Source organism: Lithobates pipiens, unplaced genomic scaffold (assembly GCF_037356315.1).
Source record: "Lithobates pipiens isolate NorthernLeopardFrog02 unplaced genomic scaffold, aLitPip1_a1.2 Scaffold_13, whole genome shotgun sequence".
In the NCBI taxonomy this organism is placed as follows: domain Eukaryota; kingdom Metazoa; phylum Chordata; class Amphibia; order Anura; family Ranidae; genus Lithobates; species Lithobates pipiens.
The window spans coordinates 538,403,987-538,422,428 of NW_027507718.1; the positions used below are offsets into that span (position 1 = coordinate 538,403,987).

Here is an 18,442-nt window from a genome sequence, read left to right on the forward strand (position 1 = left end):
AGGGGTTCCACCATCCCTGTGCTGAGTTCCCGGGTCTGTACACCCGCTGTGCTCATTATGAGGGGTTCCCACCACCCCTGTGCTGAGTTCCCGGGTCTGTACACCCGCTGTGCCCATTATGAGGGGTTCCACCATCCCTGTGCTGAGTTCCCGGGTCTGTACACCCGCTGTGCTCATTATGAGGGGTTCCCACCACCCCTGTGCTGAGTTCCCGGGTCTGTACACCCGCTGTGCCCATTATGAGGGGTTCCCACCATCCCTGTGCTGAGTTCCCGGGTCTGTACACCCGCTGTGCCCATTATGAGGGGTTCCCACCATCCCTGTGCTGAGTTCCCGGGTCTGTACACCCGCTGTGCCCATTATGAGGGGTTCCCACCATCCCTGTGCTGAGTTCCCGGGTCTGTACACCCGCTGTGCCCATTATGAGGGGTTCCACCATCCCTGTGCTGAGCTCCCGGGTCTGTACACCCGCCTTGCCCATTATGAGGGGTTCCCACCATCCCTGTGCTGAGTTCCCGGATCTGTACACCCGCTGTGCCCATTATGAGGTGTTCCCACCATCCCTGTGCTGAGTTCCCGGGTCTGTACACCCGCTGTGCCCATTATGAGGGGTTCCCAGCATCCCTGTGCTGAGTTCCCGGGTCTGTACACCCGCTGTGCCCATTATGAGGAGTTCCCACCATCCCTGTGCTGAGTTCCCAGGTCTGTACACCCGCTGTGCCCATTATGAGGGGTTCCCACCATCCCTGTGCTGAGTTCCCAGGTCTGTACACCCGCTGTGCCCATTATGAGGGGTTCACACCATCCCTGTGCTGAGTTCCCAGGTCTGTACACCCACTGTGCCCATTATGAGGGGTTCCCACCATCCCTGTGCTGAGTTCACGGGTCTATACACCCGCTGTGCCCATTATGAGGGGTTCCCACCATCCCTGTGCTGAGTTCCCGGGTCTGTACACCCGCTGTGCCCATTATGAGGGGTTCCACTATCCCTGTGCTGAGTTCCCGGGTCTGTACACCCGCTGTGCCCATTATGAGGGGTTCTCCCCATCCCTGTGCTGAGTTCCTGGGTCTGTACACCCGCTGTGCTCATTATGAGGGGTTCCCACCATCCCTGTGCTGAGTTCCCGGGTCTGTACACCCGCTGTGCCCATTATGAGGGGTTCCGACCATCCCTGTGCTGAGTTCCCGGGTCTGTACACCCGCTGTGCCCATTATGAGGGGTTCCCACCATCCCTGTGCTGAGTTCCCGGGTCTGTACACCCGCTGTGCCCATTATGAGGGGTTCTCCCCATCCCTGTGCTGAGTTCCCGGGTCTGTACACCCGCTGTGCCCATTATGAGGGGTTCTCACCATCCCTGTGCTGAGTTCCGGGTCTGTACACTCGCTGTGCCCATTATGAGGGGTTCCCACCATCCCTGTGCTGAGTTCCCGGGTCTGTACGCCCGCTCTGCCCATTATGAGGGGTTCTCCCCATCCCTGTGCTGAGTTCCCCGGGTCTGTACACCTGCTGTGCCCATTATGAGGGGTTCCCACCATCCCTGTGCTGAGTTCCCGGGTCTGTACGCCCGCTCTGCCCATTATGAGGGGTTCTCCCCATCCCTGTGCTGAGTTCCCGGGTCTGTACACCCACTGTGCCCATTATGAGGGGTTCCCACCATCCCTGTGCTGAGTTCCCGGGTCTGTACACCCGCTGTGCCCATTATGAGGGGTTCTCCCCATCCCTGTGCTGAGTTCCCGGGTCTGTACACCCGCTGTGCCCATTATGAGGGGTTCCACTATCCCTGTGCTGAGTTCCTGGGTCTGTACACCCGCTGTGCCCATTATGAGGGGTTCCACTATCCCTGTGCTGAGTTCCCGGGTCTGTACACCCGCTGTGCCCATTATGAGGGGTTCTCCCCATCCCTGTGCTGAGTTCCTGGGTCTGTACACCCGCTGTGCTCATTATGAGGGGTTCCCACCATCCCTGTGCTGAGTTCCCGGGTCTGTACACCCGCTGTGCCCATTATGAGGGGTTCTCCCCATCCCTGTGCTGAGTTCCCGGGTCTGTACACCCGCTGTGCCCATTATGAGGGGTTCTCACCATCCCTGTGCTGAGTTCCGGGTCTGTACACCCGCTGTGCCCATTATGAGGGGTTCCCACCATCCCTGTGCTGAGTTCCCGGGTCTGTACGCCCGCTCTGCCCATTATGAGGGGTTCTCCCCATCCCTGTGCTGAGTTCCCCGGGTCTGTACACCTGCTGTGCTCATTATGAGGGGTTCCCACCATCCCTGTGCTGAGTTCCCGGGTCTGTACACCCGCTGTGCCCATTATGAGGGGTTCTCCCCATCCCTGTGCTGAGTTCCCGGGTCTGTACACCTGCTGTGCTCATTATGAGGGGTTCCCACCACCCCTGTGCTGAGTTCCCGGGTCTGTACACCTGCTGTGCTCATTATGAGGGGTTCCCACCATCCCTGTGCTGAGTTCCCGGGTCTGTACACCCGCTGTGCCCATTATGAGGGGTTCCCACCATCCCTGTGCTGAGTTCCCGGGTCTGTACACCCGCTGTGCCCATTATGAGGGGTTCTCACCATCCCTGTGCTGAGTTCCGGGTCTGTACACCCGCTGTGCCCATTATGAGGGGTTCCCACCATCCCTGTGCTGAGTTCCCGGGTCTGTACGCCCGCTCTGCCCATTATGAGGGGTTCTCCCCATCCCTGTGCTGAGTTCCCCGGGTCTGTACACCTGCTGTGCTCATTATGAGGGGTTCCCACCATCCCTGTGCTGAGTTCCCGGGTCTGTACACCCGCTGTGCCCATTATGAGGGGTTCTCCCCATCCCTGTGCTGAGTTCCCGGGTCTGTACACCTGCTGTGCTCATTATGAGGGGTTCCCACCATCCCTGTGCTGAGTTCCCGGGTCTGTACACCCGCTGTGCCCATTATGAGGGGTTCCCACCATCCCTGTGCTGAGTTCCCGGGTCTGTATACCCGCTGTGCCCATTATGAGGGGTTCCCACCATCCCTGTGCTGAGTTTCCGGGTCTGTACACCCGCTGTGCCCATTATGAGGGGTTCCCACCATCCCTGTGCTGAGTTCCCGGGTCTGTACACCCGCTGTGCCCATTATGAGGGGTTCCCACCATCCCTGTGCTGAGTTCCCGGGTCTGTACACCCGCTGTGCCCATTATGAGGGGTTCCCACCATCCCTGTGCTGAGTTCCCGGGTCTGTACACCCGCTGTGCCCATTATGAGGGGTTCCCACCATCCCTGTGCTGAGTTCCCGGGTCTGTACACCCGCTGTGCCCATTATGAGGGGTTCCACCATCCCTGTGCTGAGCTCCCGGGTCTGTACACCCGCTGTGCCCATTATGAGGGGTTCCCACCATCCCTGTGCTGAGTTCCCGGGTCTGTACACCCGCTGTGCCCATTATGAGGGGTTCCGACCATCCCTGTGCTGAGTTCCCAGGTCTGTACACCCGCTGTGCCCATTATGAGGGGTTCCCACCATCCCTGTGCTGAGTTCCCGGGTCTGTACACCCGCTGTGCCCATTATGAGGGGTTCTCACCATCCCTGTGCTGAGTTCCCGGGTCTGTACACCCGCTGTGCCCATTATGAGGGGTTCCCACCATCCCTGTGCTGAGTTCCTGGGTCTGTACACCCGCTGTGCCCATTATGAGGGGTTCCCACCATCCCTGTGCTGAGTTCCCGGGTCTGTACACCCGCTGTGCCCATTATGAGGGGTTCCGACCATCCCTGTGCTGAGTTCCCGGGTCTGTACACCCGCTGTGCCCATTATGAGGGGTTCCCACCATCCCTGTGCTGAGTTCCTGGGTCTGTACACCCGCTGTGCCCATTATGAGGGGTTCCCACCATCCCTGTGCTGAGTTCCCGGGTCTGTACACCCGCTGTGCCCATTATGAGGGGTTCCGACCATCCCTGTGCTGAGTTCCCGGGTCTGTACACCCGCTGTGCCCATTATGAGGGGTTCCGACCATCCCTGTGCTGAGTTCCCAGGTCTGTACACCCGCTGTGCCCATTATGAGGGGTTCCCACCATCCCTGTGCTGAGTTCCTGGGTCTGTACACCCGCTGTGCCCATTATGAGGGGTTCTCACCATCCCTGTGCTGAGTTCCGGGTCTGTACACTCGCTGTGCCCATTATGAGGGGTTCCCACCATCCCTGTGCTGAGTTCCCGGGTCTGTACGCCTGCTGTGCTCATTATGAGGGGTTCTCACCATCCCTGTGCTGAGTTCCCGGGTCTGTACACCCGCTGTGCCCATTATGAGGGGTTCCCACCACCCCTGTGCTGAGTTCCCGGGTCTGTACACCCGCTGTGCCCATTATGAGAGGTTCTCACCATCCCTGTGCCGAGTTCCCGGGTCTGTACACCTGCTGTGCCCATTATGAGGGGTTCTCACCATCCCTGTACTGAGTTCCCGGGTCTGTACACCCGCTGTGCCCATTATGAGGGGTTCCCACCATCCCTGTGCTGAGTTCCCGGGTCTGTACACCCGCTGTGCCCATTATGAGGGGTTCCCACCATCCCTGTGCTGAGTTCCCGGGTCTGTACACCCGCTGTGCCCATTATGAGGGGTTCTCCCCATCCCTGTGCTGAGTTCCCGGGTCTGTACACCCGCTGTGCCCATTATGAGGGGTTCTCCCCATCCCTGTGCTGAGTTCCCGGGTCTGTACACCCGCTGTGCCCATTATGAGGGGTTCTCACCATCCCTGTGCTGAGTTCCCGGGTCTGTACACCTGCTGTGCCCATTATGAGGGGTTCTCACCATCCCTGTGCTGAGTTCCCGGGTCTGTACACCCGCTGTGCCCATTATGAGGGGTTCCCACCATCCCTGTGCTGAGTTCCCGGGTCTGTACGCCCGCTGTGCTCATTATGAGGGGTTCTCCCCATCCCTGTGCTGAGTTCCCGGGTCTGTACACCCGCTCTGCCCATTATGAGGGGTTCTCCCCATCCCTGTGCTGAGTTCCCGGGTCTGTACACCCGCTGTGCCCATTATGAGGGGTTCTCCCCATCCCTGTGCTGAGTTCCCGGGTCTGTACACCTGCTGTGCCCATTATGAGGGGTTCTCCCCATCCCTGTGCTGAGTTCCCGGGTCTGTACACCCGCTGTGCTCATTATGAGGGGTTCTCCCCATCCCTGTGCTGAGTTCCCGGGTCTGTACACCCGCTGTGCCCATTATGAGGGGTTCTCCCCATCCCTGTGCTGAGTTCCCGGGTCTGTACACCCGCTGTGCCCATTATGAGGGGTTCCCACCATCCTTGTGCTGAGGTCCTGGGTCTGTACACCCGCTGTGCCCATTATGAGGGGTTCCCACCATCCCTGTGCTGAGTTCCCGGGTCTGTACACCCGCTGTGCCCATTATGAGGGGTTCCCACCATCCCTGTGCTGAGTTCCCGGGTCTGTACACCCGCTGTGCCCATTATGAGGGGTTCCACCATCCCTGTGCTGAGTTCCCGGGTCTGTACACCCGCTGTGCCCATTATGAGGGGTTCTCACCATCCCTGTGCTGAGTTCCCGGGTCTGTACACCCGCTGTGCCCATTATGAGGGGTTCTCACCATCCCTGTGCTGAGTTCCCGGGTCTGTACACATGCTTTCTCCTTATTGAAGAGCTCCCAATTCTTTATAAATGTGATTTCATTTTTAATGAATATTCTGTAGGGTGGAGAAGAAAGAAATCGGGGGTCGGTGTGAATGTCATTATATGTGGAGCATTAGAGGAACCCTGAAGACCTTCCTTCCTCTTGCAGTGTTATCAGTGAGTCCTGATTACTAACATTTTTGTACATTGTATGTTATTATGGGGGTATAATATCCACCCACCAACACCGAAACCAAAATATACTAATGACCGGTCTGTAATGTGGAGATGCTCCACCATTTTGCTGCTACAACAAACTCTTCCCCTCCTCCATCTGATGTTGGAGCGTGGTGGGTGATGTTGGCTTCCTTTCGGCCATATTGGTTATGGTGGATGCTCTGGTCTGGGTTGGGTGAAGGTTGGGTCTCTGCGCTCAACTTTCACATTCTTCCACCGCTATTGGAGCCAACTACCCGAAATGCTGTAGTATGGCAGACTAGCCATGACCCCTCTGATGGTGACCAGTCACAGAGGTCTTCTCTACCACCCTGTCTTATGGCCTAGTCATCCTAGGCTTCTAGAACTCCAGCCACAACACGTTTATGTAGCATTGGATAGCGTGTTGAAGAGTTTAATCCTTTGTCGGGTTATCATTGCTATCTGGGACACAACAAGAAGTGAGAGGAAACCCCCCCAACATGAGAGGAACCTCCCCAAAAAATGAGGAACCCCCAAAGTAAGACTCCCCCAACACCCAAAATGAGAGAAAAAAAATACCAAATGAGTGAAAACCCCCCTAATTGAGAGAAAACTTTGTCAAACTGAAAGAAACCCCCCATCCCCGAAAATGAGGTGACGCTACCTCGAAACCTCTTCAACGTGAGATACAACCACCCCAAAATCCCCAGAAACCAACCTAAAAGAGAAGAAACCCTCTAAAAATGTGAGGAAGCCCCCTAAAATGTCAGGAATCATAAAAATAAAAGGACCACCCCCCTAAAAAAAAACTATTCATAATGAGAGGACTCATCCTAAAATGAAGGGAAATCCTGCCAAATGTAAGAGAACACCCAAAACGAGAGAGATCACCCAAAACGAGAGAGATCACCCAAAACGAGAGAGATCACCCTAAACGAGAGAGATCACCCTAAACGAGAGAGATCACCCTAAACATGAGAGATCACCCTAAACGTGAGAGATCATTCTAAATGTAAGAGATCACCCAAAACGAGAGAGATCATTGCAGAATTAGATGTACACCCCCAAAATGAGATGAAATGTCCCCGACATGCGATATAGACTGTAACTTTGACCCATTTTGGATCATATTCAGTGGTAGTGAGGGGGTAAATCTTTCCAAAAGGGTCCCAACCCCCAAGCAGCGGGGAGGGAGTTCTACTTCAATTTGTGCAGGTTGTTTTTTTTGGCAGGGGTCTTGGCTGTGGTTGTGTTCTCCAGGATCGGCGAGCGGTGAGGGGGTGATTAATGGTCGGGATTGGTCATTATAATGTCTTCTAGGACTATGTGGTTGTGTATGTTCAACGTTAAATCTCCGATAGATGGAAGCTTCGGGTCAGCCGTTGGCTACTGTAAATAAACGTGATTTAGTGGTCTGTACACATTTATGACACGGAAGAGGCGGGATGTGATTTAGTGGTCTGCACACACATGTGACATGGCAGAGACTGAAGGGAATTACAAGGATTGAACTCGTCCCTGACTAGAAGTTTTCATGGCTCAGACTCTTTATACTGTACATGGATGGAAGGCTGTGTTTCTTGTGGGGGTTCAAAGGGGGAGTTTGCAGATTCAACATTTGGACACCACTAGACTGAAGCTCCCTGTGATAGTACCTGTTGCTCTGATTCTTAAGCACCCAGACACAGAGAGGAAGGTCTTGGTGTCTGGCTCTCAGGGTGAATGCTGGCCTCCATGAACCAGGCCTCCAGGGCGGTTACTGGCATTCATGGACCACACTGTCTTCTGCTCTCCAGTGTCTGGTCAGAGGTCTCCTCCCTTCTCCTCATCCCACACCATGGACCACACTGTCTTCTGATCTCCAGTGTGTGGTAAGAGGTCTCCTCAGCTCTCCTCATCTCACATCATGGACCACACTGTCTTCTGATCTCGAGCGTCTGGTTAGAGGTCTCCTCAGCTCTCCTCCTTTCACATCATGGACCACACTTTCTTCTGATCTTCATTCTCTGGTCAGTGGTCTCCTCCCTTCTCCTCATCCCACACCATGGACCACACTGTCTTCTGATCTCCAGTGTGTGGTAAGAGGTCTCCTCAGCTCTCCTCATCTCACATCATGGACCACACTATCTTCTGATCTTCATTCTCTGGTCAGTGGTCTCCTCCCTTCTCCTCATCCCACACCATGGACCACACTGTCTTCTGATCTCCAGTGTGTGGTAAGAGGTCTCCTCAGGTCTCCTCATCTCACATCATGGACCACACTGTCTTCTGATCTCGAGCGTCTGGTTAGAGGTCTCCTCAGCTCTCCTCATCTCACATCATGGACCACACTATCTTCTGATCTTCATTCTCTGGTCAGTGGTCTCCTCCCTTCCCCTCATCCCACACCATGGACCACACTGTCTTCTGATCTCCAGTGTGTGGTAAGAGGTCTCCTCAGCTCTCCTCATCTCACATCATGGACCACACTGTCTTCTGATCTCAAGCGTCTGGTTAGAGGTCTCCTCAGCTCTCCTCATCTCACATCATGGACCACACTATCTTCTGATCTTCATTCTCTGGTCAGTGGTCTCCTCCCTTCTCCTCATCCCACACCATGGACCACACTGTCTTCTGATCTCCAGTGTGTGGTAAGAGGTCTCCTCAGCTCTCCTCATCTCACATCATGGACCACACTGTCTTCTGATCTCCAGCGTCTGGTTAGAGGTCTCCTCAGCTCTCCTCGTCTCACATCATGGACCACACTTTCTTCTGATCTCCAGCGTCTGGTTAGAGGTCTCCTCAGCTCTCCTCATCTCACATCATGGACCACACTTTCTTCTGATCTCCAGCGTCTGGTTAGAGGTCTCCTCAGCTCTCCTCATCTCACATCATGGACCACACTTTCTTCTGATCTCCAGCGTCTGGTTAGAGGTCTCCTCAGCTCTCCTCATCTCACATCATGGACCACACTATCTTCTGATCTTCATTCTCTGGTCAGAGGTCTCCTCCCTTCTATTCATTTCACACCATGGACCACATTGTCTTCTGATCTACATTCTCTGGTCAGAGGTCTCCTCCCTTCTCCAAATTTGACACTATGGATCACATTGTCTTCTGATCTTCAGTGTCTGCTTAGGGGTCTCCTCCATTCTCCTCCTCCCACACCATGGACCACACTGTCCTCTGATCTCCATTCTCTGGTCAGAGGTGTCGTCCCTTCTCCTCATCCCGTACAATGGACCATTCTGTCTTCTGATCTCAATTCTCTGCTCAGAGGTCCCCTCCCTTCTCCACATTCCACATCATGGACCACACAGTATTCTGATATCCATTCTCTGCTCAGAGGTCCCCTCCCTTCTCCACATTCCACATCATGAACCACACTGTCTTTTGATCTCCATTCTCTGCTCAGAGGTCTCCTCCCTTCTCCTCATCTTACACCATGGACCACACTGTCTTCTGATCTCAATTCTTTGCTCAGAGGTCTCCTCCCTTCTCCACATTCCACACCATGGACCACACAGTCTTCTGATCTCCATTCTCTGCTCAGAGGTCTCCTCATCTCACAGCATGGACAACACTGTCTTCTGATTTCCATTCGGGTACAAGGAGTTTCTCTACTATCTCCTATGAAGGGTATTAGGACAGAACTGTGGATGGATGAAGCAGAGAGATTCTTGCACTACAGGTTCTCAGGTACGGCTTCCTCGTCAGCAAGGAAAACAGTGAGCAGCACAGTAGTGGCATCCCCAAATCTCACTTCAATTCCTAGGTGATCTCACACTGCAGATATACACTTATGAGGCTACAAAACACTGCGCTGATGTCAGACGTGTCCATGCATAGCAAACATGCTGCTAGTTTTCAGAAGGAATTGTAGATAAAAGGCAGATTTTTTTTTTAGGCACAATCACCAGCTCTATATCTTCGGTATACGGTAGCAAATCTTCTCTATTTTAGTTCAGGTCCACTTGTTATATGGGAGTTCCTGTGTTGTTCTGGTGTTGGGTCTTCCATGTTCTCACCTGGTCTTCAGAAATGATCTGGCCTTGTATGGCCCAGGTCAGGGAATGGGCAGAGGTGATATATTGGGGGATGAGTTGAGGACACACACAGAATTTGAATCTTGTATGTGACACATTATCTCACATCTGTGGAACAGAAAATTGATGTTGTCGTGTCGAATGCCAGAGCCCACAATGCTAACTCCGATCAGATGTGGGTGAATGAGATTGGATCCATAGAGTGAATTAGGGGAGATTTTATATGCATATAAAAGTCATGATGTCATCACTCTGTACATGTGTTCCTCTGAATGATTCCGGACATTTCAGACGTCTATTGCCTGATTTATACATTGGAGGTGTGGAGGGCTCCGTGACTCTCCTCCGATCCGCACAATTCCCATGGACTGTTCCTCATCTGTGCACAGCTGGGTGAGCGGAAAACCTTCTTCCATTGCATGCAACCAGCTCCACAAATTCTTAATAATCCTCCATGTCATGATGTTGGGACTCTGCCTGGTTCCTCATGGAATTTAGGTCATGGAATGTGAACAGCGAGCATTTACCGCACTTGGATAAACAGTGGAGGCTGTATACAGACCGATTATCCTATGAATGGCTCATCTATACCGCCTGGCCAGCACCGAATGGAAAAACCAACGTTCCTCCACTGTTGTCTCTGGCCGGGCTACTTCCGTCTGTAACATTACTGGCTCACCTTACCCGTCTATCCTGGAAAACTCCCCAACATTCCTGCCGCATGCTGACCCCGAGCAACCCAATCTTTGTAAAAGTCCTAAAAATATTCCCCATCTTGTGCTGTCCCTCGAAGCCTTGTCCCCGACCTGTACTGTGTAATCTTACCCCTCTAATCCTTGTCCCCGTCCTGTACTGTGTAATCTTACCCCTCTAATCCTTGTCCCCGTCCTGTACTGTGTAATCTTACCCCTCTAATCCTTGTCCCCGTCCTGTACTGTGTAATCTTACCCCTCTAATCCTTGTCCCCGTCCTGTACTGTGTAATCTTACCCCTCTAATCCTTGTCCCCGTCCTGTACTGTGTAATCTTACCCCTCTAATCCTTGTCCCCGTCCTGTACTGTGTAATCTTACCCCTCTAATCCTTGTCCCCGTCCTGTACTGTGTAATCTTACCCCTCTAATCCTTGTCCCCGTCCTGTACTGTGTAAATTTACCCCTCTAATCCTTGTCCCCGTCCTGTACTGTGTAAATTTACCCCTCTAATCCTTGTCCCCGTCCTGTACTGTGTAAATTTACCCCTCTAATCCTTGTCCCCGTCCTGTACTGTGTAAATTTACCCCTCTAATCCTTGTCCCCGACCTGTACTGTGTAATCTTACCCCTCTAATCCTTGTCCTCGTCCTGTACTGTGTAATCTTACCCCTCTAATCCTTGTCCCCGTCCTGTACTGTGTAATCTTACCCCTCTAATCCTTGTCCCCGTCCTGTACTGTGTAAATTTACCCCTCTAATCCTTGTCCCCGTCCTGTACTGTGTAATCTTACCCCTCTAATCCCATGTCTGGCCCTGCATGTTGTCCTATGTCTGGCCCTATGTCATGTCCTGTGTCTGGCCCTGCATGGTGTCCTATGTCTGGCCCTGCATGTTGTCCTATGTCTGGCCCTGCATGTTGTCCTGTGTCTGGCCCTGCATGGTGTCCTATGTCTGGCCCTGCATGTTGTCCTGTGTCTGGCCCTGCATGTTGTCCTATGTCTGGCCCTGCATGTTGTCCTATGTCTGGCCCTGCATGTTGTCCTATGTCTGGCCCTGCATGTTGTCCTGTGTCTGGCCCTGCATGTTGTCCTGTGTCTGGCCCTGCATGTTGTCCTGTGTCTGGCCCTGCATGGTGTCCTATGTCTGGCCCTGCATGGTGTCCTATGTCTGGCCCTGCATGTTGTCCTGTGTCTGGCCCTGCATGTTGTCCTGTGTCTGGCCCTGCATGGTGTCCTATGTCTGGCCCTGCATGGTGTCCTATGTCTGGCCCTGCATGTTGTCCTATGTCTGGCCCTGCATGTTGTCCTGTGTCTGGCCCTGCATGTTGTCCTATGTCTGGCCCTGCATGTTGTCCTATGTCTGGCCCTGCATGGTGTCCTATGTCTGGCCCTGCATGTTGTCCTATGTCTGGCCCTGCATGTTGTCCTGTGTCTGGCCCTGCATGTTGTCCTATGTCTGGCCCTGTATGTTGTCCTATGTCTGGCCCTGCATGGTGTCCTATGTCTGGCCCTGCATGGTGTCCTTTGTCTGGCCCTGCATGGTGTCCTGTGTCTGGCCCTGCATGGTGTCCTTTGTCTGGCCCTGCATGGTGTCCTTTGTCTGGCCCTGCATGGTGTCCTGTGTCTGGCCCTATGTCATGTCCTGTGTCTGGGCAATGATTTGTGGAGCCCATAGGGCGAGCAGTGTGATTCCGGCTTCTGTATGTGACCCCTGAATCCTCTCAGTGTTTTTTGGAGTAATTTTTGGTTTGAGTGATGAATATTCTGGAATTCCTGGAATTCTTTCCTTGCTCAGCCCTGTGGGAACATTGAGTTCTGTCTGACTGGCTGGAACATGAACGCCGTGTAGTCCAGCCATACACAGAGCAGAGATGACAGGGAGAGCAATGCTGGGACCTGGGCTCATGTGTGTCCCTACATATCACCACTGGGAACCCCCCCAACATCATCACACATGGGGAGACCTCCGCCATTCCCCACTCCCAGATACATTTGTAGATATCAGACTTCATGTAAATGCAGTATGTCTGGGGTGTAGGTGTCACTGGGCTGGGAGCGGAGGTATCATACCGCTTGTTGGAAGGAAATTGTTCTTCCAGCTGGACAGCCGGTCTGGTGTGGAGTCCAGGAAACAACGACATCATTGCTGTAATAGCCGTCATTCTGTTCCTTCTGCCGATCTGCTTCCATCTCTGTATATACATATAAGTTTATATCTATTGTACTCTAAGACTTTGCTAGAAAATGTCAGCTGTGCTGGAAACACAACAATAATGTACATGTCTAATATCAGAAGGTTCTGGAGAAAGAGTGGGGGTTGGAATGTCTCTAATTGCCCCCCTTCACTTATGTTTGCCTGTCCCCCTTTGTATCTCCACCTTCCATCTTCCTTCTCCACCATGTATCTTCCACGTATCCTTCTCCACCATGTATCTTCCATACAGTATATATCCTTCTCCACCTTCATTCTGTATCTCCGTCTTCCTTCTCCACCATGTATCTTCCATATATCCTTCTCCACCTTCATTCTGTATCTCCACCTTCCGTCTTCCTTGTCTACCAGGTATCTTCCATATATTCTTCTTCATCTTCATTCTGTATCTCCGTCTTCCTTCTCCACCATGTATCTTCCATGTATCCTTCTCCACCTTCATTCTGTATCTCCATCTTCCTTCTCCACCATGTATCTTCCATATATGCTTCACCATCCAATTTCTGTATCTCCATCTTCCTTCACCGCCATTTATCTAGCATATATCCTTCTCCACCTTCATTCTGTATCTCCATATTCCTTCTCCACCATGTTTCTTCCACGTATCCTTCTCCACCTTCATTCTGTATCTCCATATTCCTTCTCCACCATGTATCTTCCATATATGCTTCACCATCCAAATTCTGTATCTCCATCTTCCTTCACCGCCATTTATCTAGCATATATCCTTCTCCACCTTCATTCTGTAGCTCCACCTTCCGTCTTCCTTGTCTACCAGGTATCTTCCATATATTCTTCTTCATCTTCATTCTGTATCTCCACCTTCCATCTTCCTTCTCCACCATGTATCTTCCACGTATCCTTCTCCATCTTCATTCTGTATCTCCGTCTTCCTTCTCCACCATGTTTCTTCCACGTATCCTTCTCCACCTTCATTCTGTATCTCCATATTCCTTCTCCACCATGTTTCTTCCACGTATCCTTCTCCACCTTCATTCTGTAGCTCCACCTTCCGTCTTCCTTCTCCAACAGGTATCTTCCATATATTCTTCCTTCTCCACCATGTATCTTCCATATCTCCTTCTCCATCCTAATTCTGTATCTGCACCTGGTATCTTCCATATATTCTTCTTCATGTTCATTCTGTATCTTCACCTTCCATCTTCCTTCTCCACCATGTATCTTCCATATATGCTTCACCATCCAAATTCTGTATCTCCACCTTCCATCTTCCTCCCCTTGTCTTTACCTGCTCTCTCGCCATCATCTCTCCCTATTCTTCTTTCTTATCTGCCTGTCCTCTGTCCCACGTCATCGCCTGTCCTCCGTCCCTCGTCGCTGCCTGTCCTCCGTCCCTCGTCGCTGCCTGTCCTCCGTCCCTCGTCGCTGCCTGTCCTCCGTCCCTCGTCGCTGCCTGTCCTCCGTCCCTCGTCGCTGCCTGTCCTCCGTCCCTCGTCGCTGCCTGTCCTCCGTCCCTCGTCGCTGCCTGTCCTCCATCCCTCGTCGCTGCCTGTCCTCCATCCCTCATCACTGCCTGTCCTCCATCCCTCGTCGCTGCCGGTCCTAATTGCCTCTTTTGGCTTCATGTCTTTCGAGAGGAATAGAGGTAATGGTTTTTCTCTGAGATCTGAATCTGGTGAGAAGATCGGGTGGAAGGCGTTCTTTACCCAGATCCTGCCACATTACAGCTAAATGAGGTCTAAGATGGACGCTCCTCGCCCCCTGTACAGACATCATAGGCCATAATATTCTTTTCAGATTTAATTAGATGGGAGTGAGGAGCTCCTTATCTCATCACTTCTAAGGCTGATAAGATAGATTCTGGTCACTAACCTGTTTATTCTGTGTCTGTGTCTGCAGTTTCTGGGGTCCGCAGTTCCGGTATCATGTCTGATTTATCTGCCAGTCTATGGGTGCTCTGCACATTATCAGCAATAGTTCCAGGATGGACACAACAGACAACACCACCCACCAGCCACCCAAATCCAAACAGTGGCCTCAAATTCCGCCTGGCTGGATTTCCTCGCAAACACAATGAAGGTCGGATAGAAGTCTTCTATAACCAGGAGTGGGGTACAATATGTGATGATGACTTCACCATGGAGAACGCCCATATCCTCTGCCGCCATCTTGGATTTACAGAAGCTACGGGATGGACGCACAGCGCCAAGTATGGGAAAGGAATAGGTAAGACCTTTTCTAATAGTAATGCCATACCCATATAGAGGAGCGCTTGACCCAGCCAACATAGGTTTAGTATATTTATTTGTCGTCAGTGTAGCATGCCAACCCTTCTAAGTGTGTGTGCACCAATCCAGGGAAATAGCCCCTGACTATAAAACAGTCACAGAACAGGCTAACATGTTTCAGCCCAAACCCCATCCTTCTTTTCTACATATCACATGACAAGGCATGGTGCTCCCTTCTACACATCACATGACAAGGTACGGCCTTCTCTTCTACATATCACATGACAAGGGACGACCTTCTCTTCTACATATCACATGACAAGGGACAGCCTTCTCTGCTACACATCACATGACAAGGGACGGCCTTCTCTTCTACATATCACATGACAAGGGACAGCCTTCTCTGCTACATATCACATGACAAGGGACGGCCTTCTCTTCTACATATCACATGACAGGGGATGGCCTTCTCTGCTACATATCACATGACAAGGGATGGCCTTCTCTTCTACATATCACATGACAAGGGACGGCCTTCTCTTTTACATATCACATGACAAGGGACGGCCTTCTCTTCTACATATCACATGACAAGGGACGGCCTTCTCTGCTACATATCACATGACAAGGGACGGCCTTCTCTTCTACATATCACATGACAAGGGACGGCCTTCTCTTCTACATATCACATGACAAGGGACGGCCTTCTCTTCTACATATCACATGACAAGGGACGGCCTTCTCTGCTACATATCACATGACAAGGGACGGCCTTCTCTTCTACATATCACATGACAAGGGACGGCCTTCTCTTCTACATATCACATGACAAGGGACGGCCTTCTCTTCTACATATCACATGACAAGGGACGGCCTTCTCTGCTACATATCACATGATAAGGGATGGCCTTCTCTGCTACATATCATATGACAAGAGACGGCCTTCTCTGCTACATATCACATGACAGGGGACGGCCTTCTCTTCTACATATCACATGACAAGGGACGGCCTTCTCTTCTACATATCACATGACAAGGGACGGCCTTCTCTTCTACATATCACATGACAAGGGACGGCCTTCTCTTCTATATATCACATGATAAGGGATGGCCTTCTCTGCTACATATCACATGACAAGGGACGGCCTTCTGTTCTACATATCACATGACAAGGGACGGCCTTCTCTGCTACATATCACATGATAAGGGATGGCCTTCTCTTCTACATATCACATGACAAGGGACGGCCTTCTCTTCTACATATCACATGACAAGGGATGGCCTTCTCTGCTACATATCACATGACAAGGGACGGCCTTCTCTTCTACATATCACATGACAAGGGACGACCTTCTCTGCTACATATCACATGATAAGGGATGGCCTTCTCTGCTACATATCATATGACAAGGGACGGCCTAATCTGCTACATATCACATGACAAGGGACGGCCTTCTCTTCTACATATCACATGACAAGGGACGGCCTTCTCTTCTACATATCACATGACAAGGGACGGCCTTCACTTCTACATATCACATGACAAGGGACGACCTTCTCTGCTACATATCACATGATAAGGGATGGCCTTCTCTGCTACATATCATATGACAAGGGACGGCCTAATCTGCTACATATCACATGACAAGGGACGGCCTTCTCTTCTACATATCACATGACAAGGGACGGCCTTCTCTTCTACATATCACATGACAAGGGACGGCCTTCTCTTCTACATATCACATGACAAGGGACGGCCTTCTCTTCTACATATCACGTGACAAGGGAGGGCCTTCTCTTCTACATATCACATGACAAGGGACGGCCTTCTCTTCTACATATCACATGACAAGGGACGGCCTTCTCTGCTACATATCACATGACAAGGGACGGCCTAATCTGCTACATATCACATGACAAGGGACGGCCTTCTCTTCTACATATCACGTGACAAGGGACGGCCTTCTCTTCTACATATCACATGACAAGGGATGTCCTTCTCTGCTACATATCACATGACAAGGGACGGCCTAATCTGCTACATATCACATGACAAGGGACGGCCTTCTCTGCTACATATCACATGACAAGGGATGACCTTCTCTTCTACATATCACATGACAAGGGACGGCCTTCTCTGCTACATATCACATGACAAGGGACGGCCTTCTCTGCTACATATCACATGACAAGGGACGGCCTTCTCTTCTACATATCACATGACAAGGGACGGCCTTCTCTGCTACATATCACATGACAAGGGACGGCCTTCTCTGCTACATATCACGTGACAAAGGATGGCCTTCTCTGCTACATATCACATGACAAGGGACGGCCTTCTCTTCTACATATCACATGACAAGGGACGGCCTTCTCTTCTACATATCACGTGACAAGGGACGGCCTTCTCTTCTACATATCACATGACAAGGGACGGCCTTCTCTGCTACATATCACATGACAAGGGACGGCCTTCTCTGCTACATATCACATGACAAGGGACGGCCTTCTCTTCTACATATCACATGACAAGGGACGGCCTTCTCTGCTACATATCACATGACAAGGGACGGCCTTCTCTGCTACATATCACGTGACAAAGGATGGCCTTCTCTGCTACATATCACATGACAAGGGACGGCCTTCTCTGCTACATATCACATGACAAGGGACGGCCTTCTCTTCTACATATCACATGACAAGGGACGGCCTTCTCTTCTACATATCACGTGACAAGGGACGGCCTTCTCTGCTACATATCACATGACAAGGGACGGCCTTCTCTTCTACATTTTACCTGACAAGGGACGGCCTTCTCTTCTACATATCACATGACAAGGGACGGCCTTCTCTTCTACATATCACATGACAAGGGACGGCCTTCACTTCTACATATCACATGACAGGGGATGGCCTTCTCTGCTACATATCACATGACAAGGGACGGCCTTCACTTCTACATATCACATGACAAGGGACGGCCTAATCTGCTACATATCACAAGACAAGGGACGGCCTTCTCTTCTACATATCACATGACAAGGGACGGCCTTCTCTGCTACACATCACATGACAAGGGACGGCCTTCTCTGCTACATATCACATGACAAGGGACGGCCTTCTCTTCTACATATCACATGACAAGGGACGGCCTTCTCTTCTACATATCACATGACAAGGGACGGCCTTCTCTTCTACATATCACATGACAAGGGACGGCCTTCTCTGCTACACATCACATGACAAGGGACGGCCTTCTCTGCTACATATCACATGACAAGGGACGGCCTTCTCTTCTACATATCACGTGACAAGGGACGGCCTTCTCTTCTACATATCACATGACAAGGGACGGCCTTCTCTTCTACATATCACATGACAAGGGACGGCCTTCTCTGCTACATATCACATGACAGGGGATGGCCTTCTCTGCTACATATCACATGACAAGGGACGGCCTTCTCTGCTACATATCACATGACAAGGGATGACCTTCTCTTCTACATATCACATGACAAGGGACGGCCTTCTCTTCTACATATCACATGACAA

The 18,442-nt window shown here is 51.5% G+C and overlaps 1 protein-coding gene across 11 annotated transcripts in view; it reads left to right on the top strand.

Moving 5' to 3' along the window:
- Positions 1–18,442, top strand: part of LOXL3 (lysyl oxidase like 3) — a 105,665-nt gene that overhangs the window by 8,139 nt on the left and 79,084 nt on the right. For 10 of the 11 annotated variants that reach the window (XM_077478248.1, XM_077478254.1, XM_077478251.1 and 7 more), the window contains 2 exons: positions 5,658–5,754; positions 14,562–14,888. In XM_077478248.1, coding sequence (XP_077334374.1) covers positions 14,588–14,888 — 301 coding nt within the window. In that variant the 5' untranslated portion in view covers positions 5,658–5,754; positions 14,562–14,587. The remainder of the gene's footprint in view (positions 1–5,657; positions 5,755–14,561; positions 14,889–18,442) is intronic. The other variant, XM_077478258.1, reaches the window with a different exon arrangement.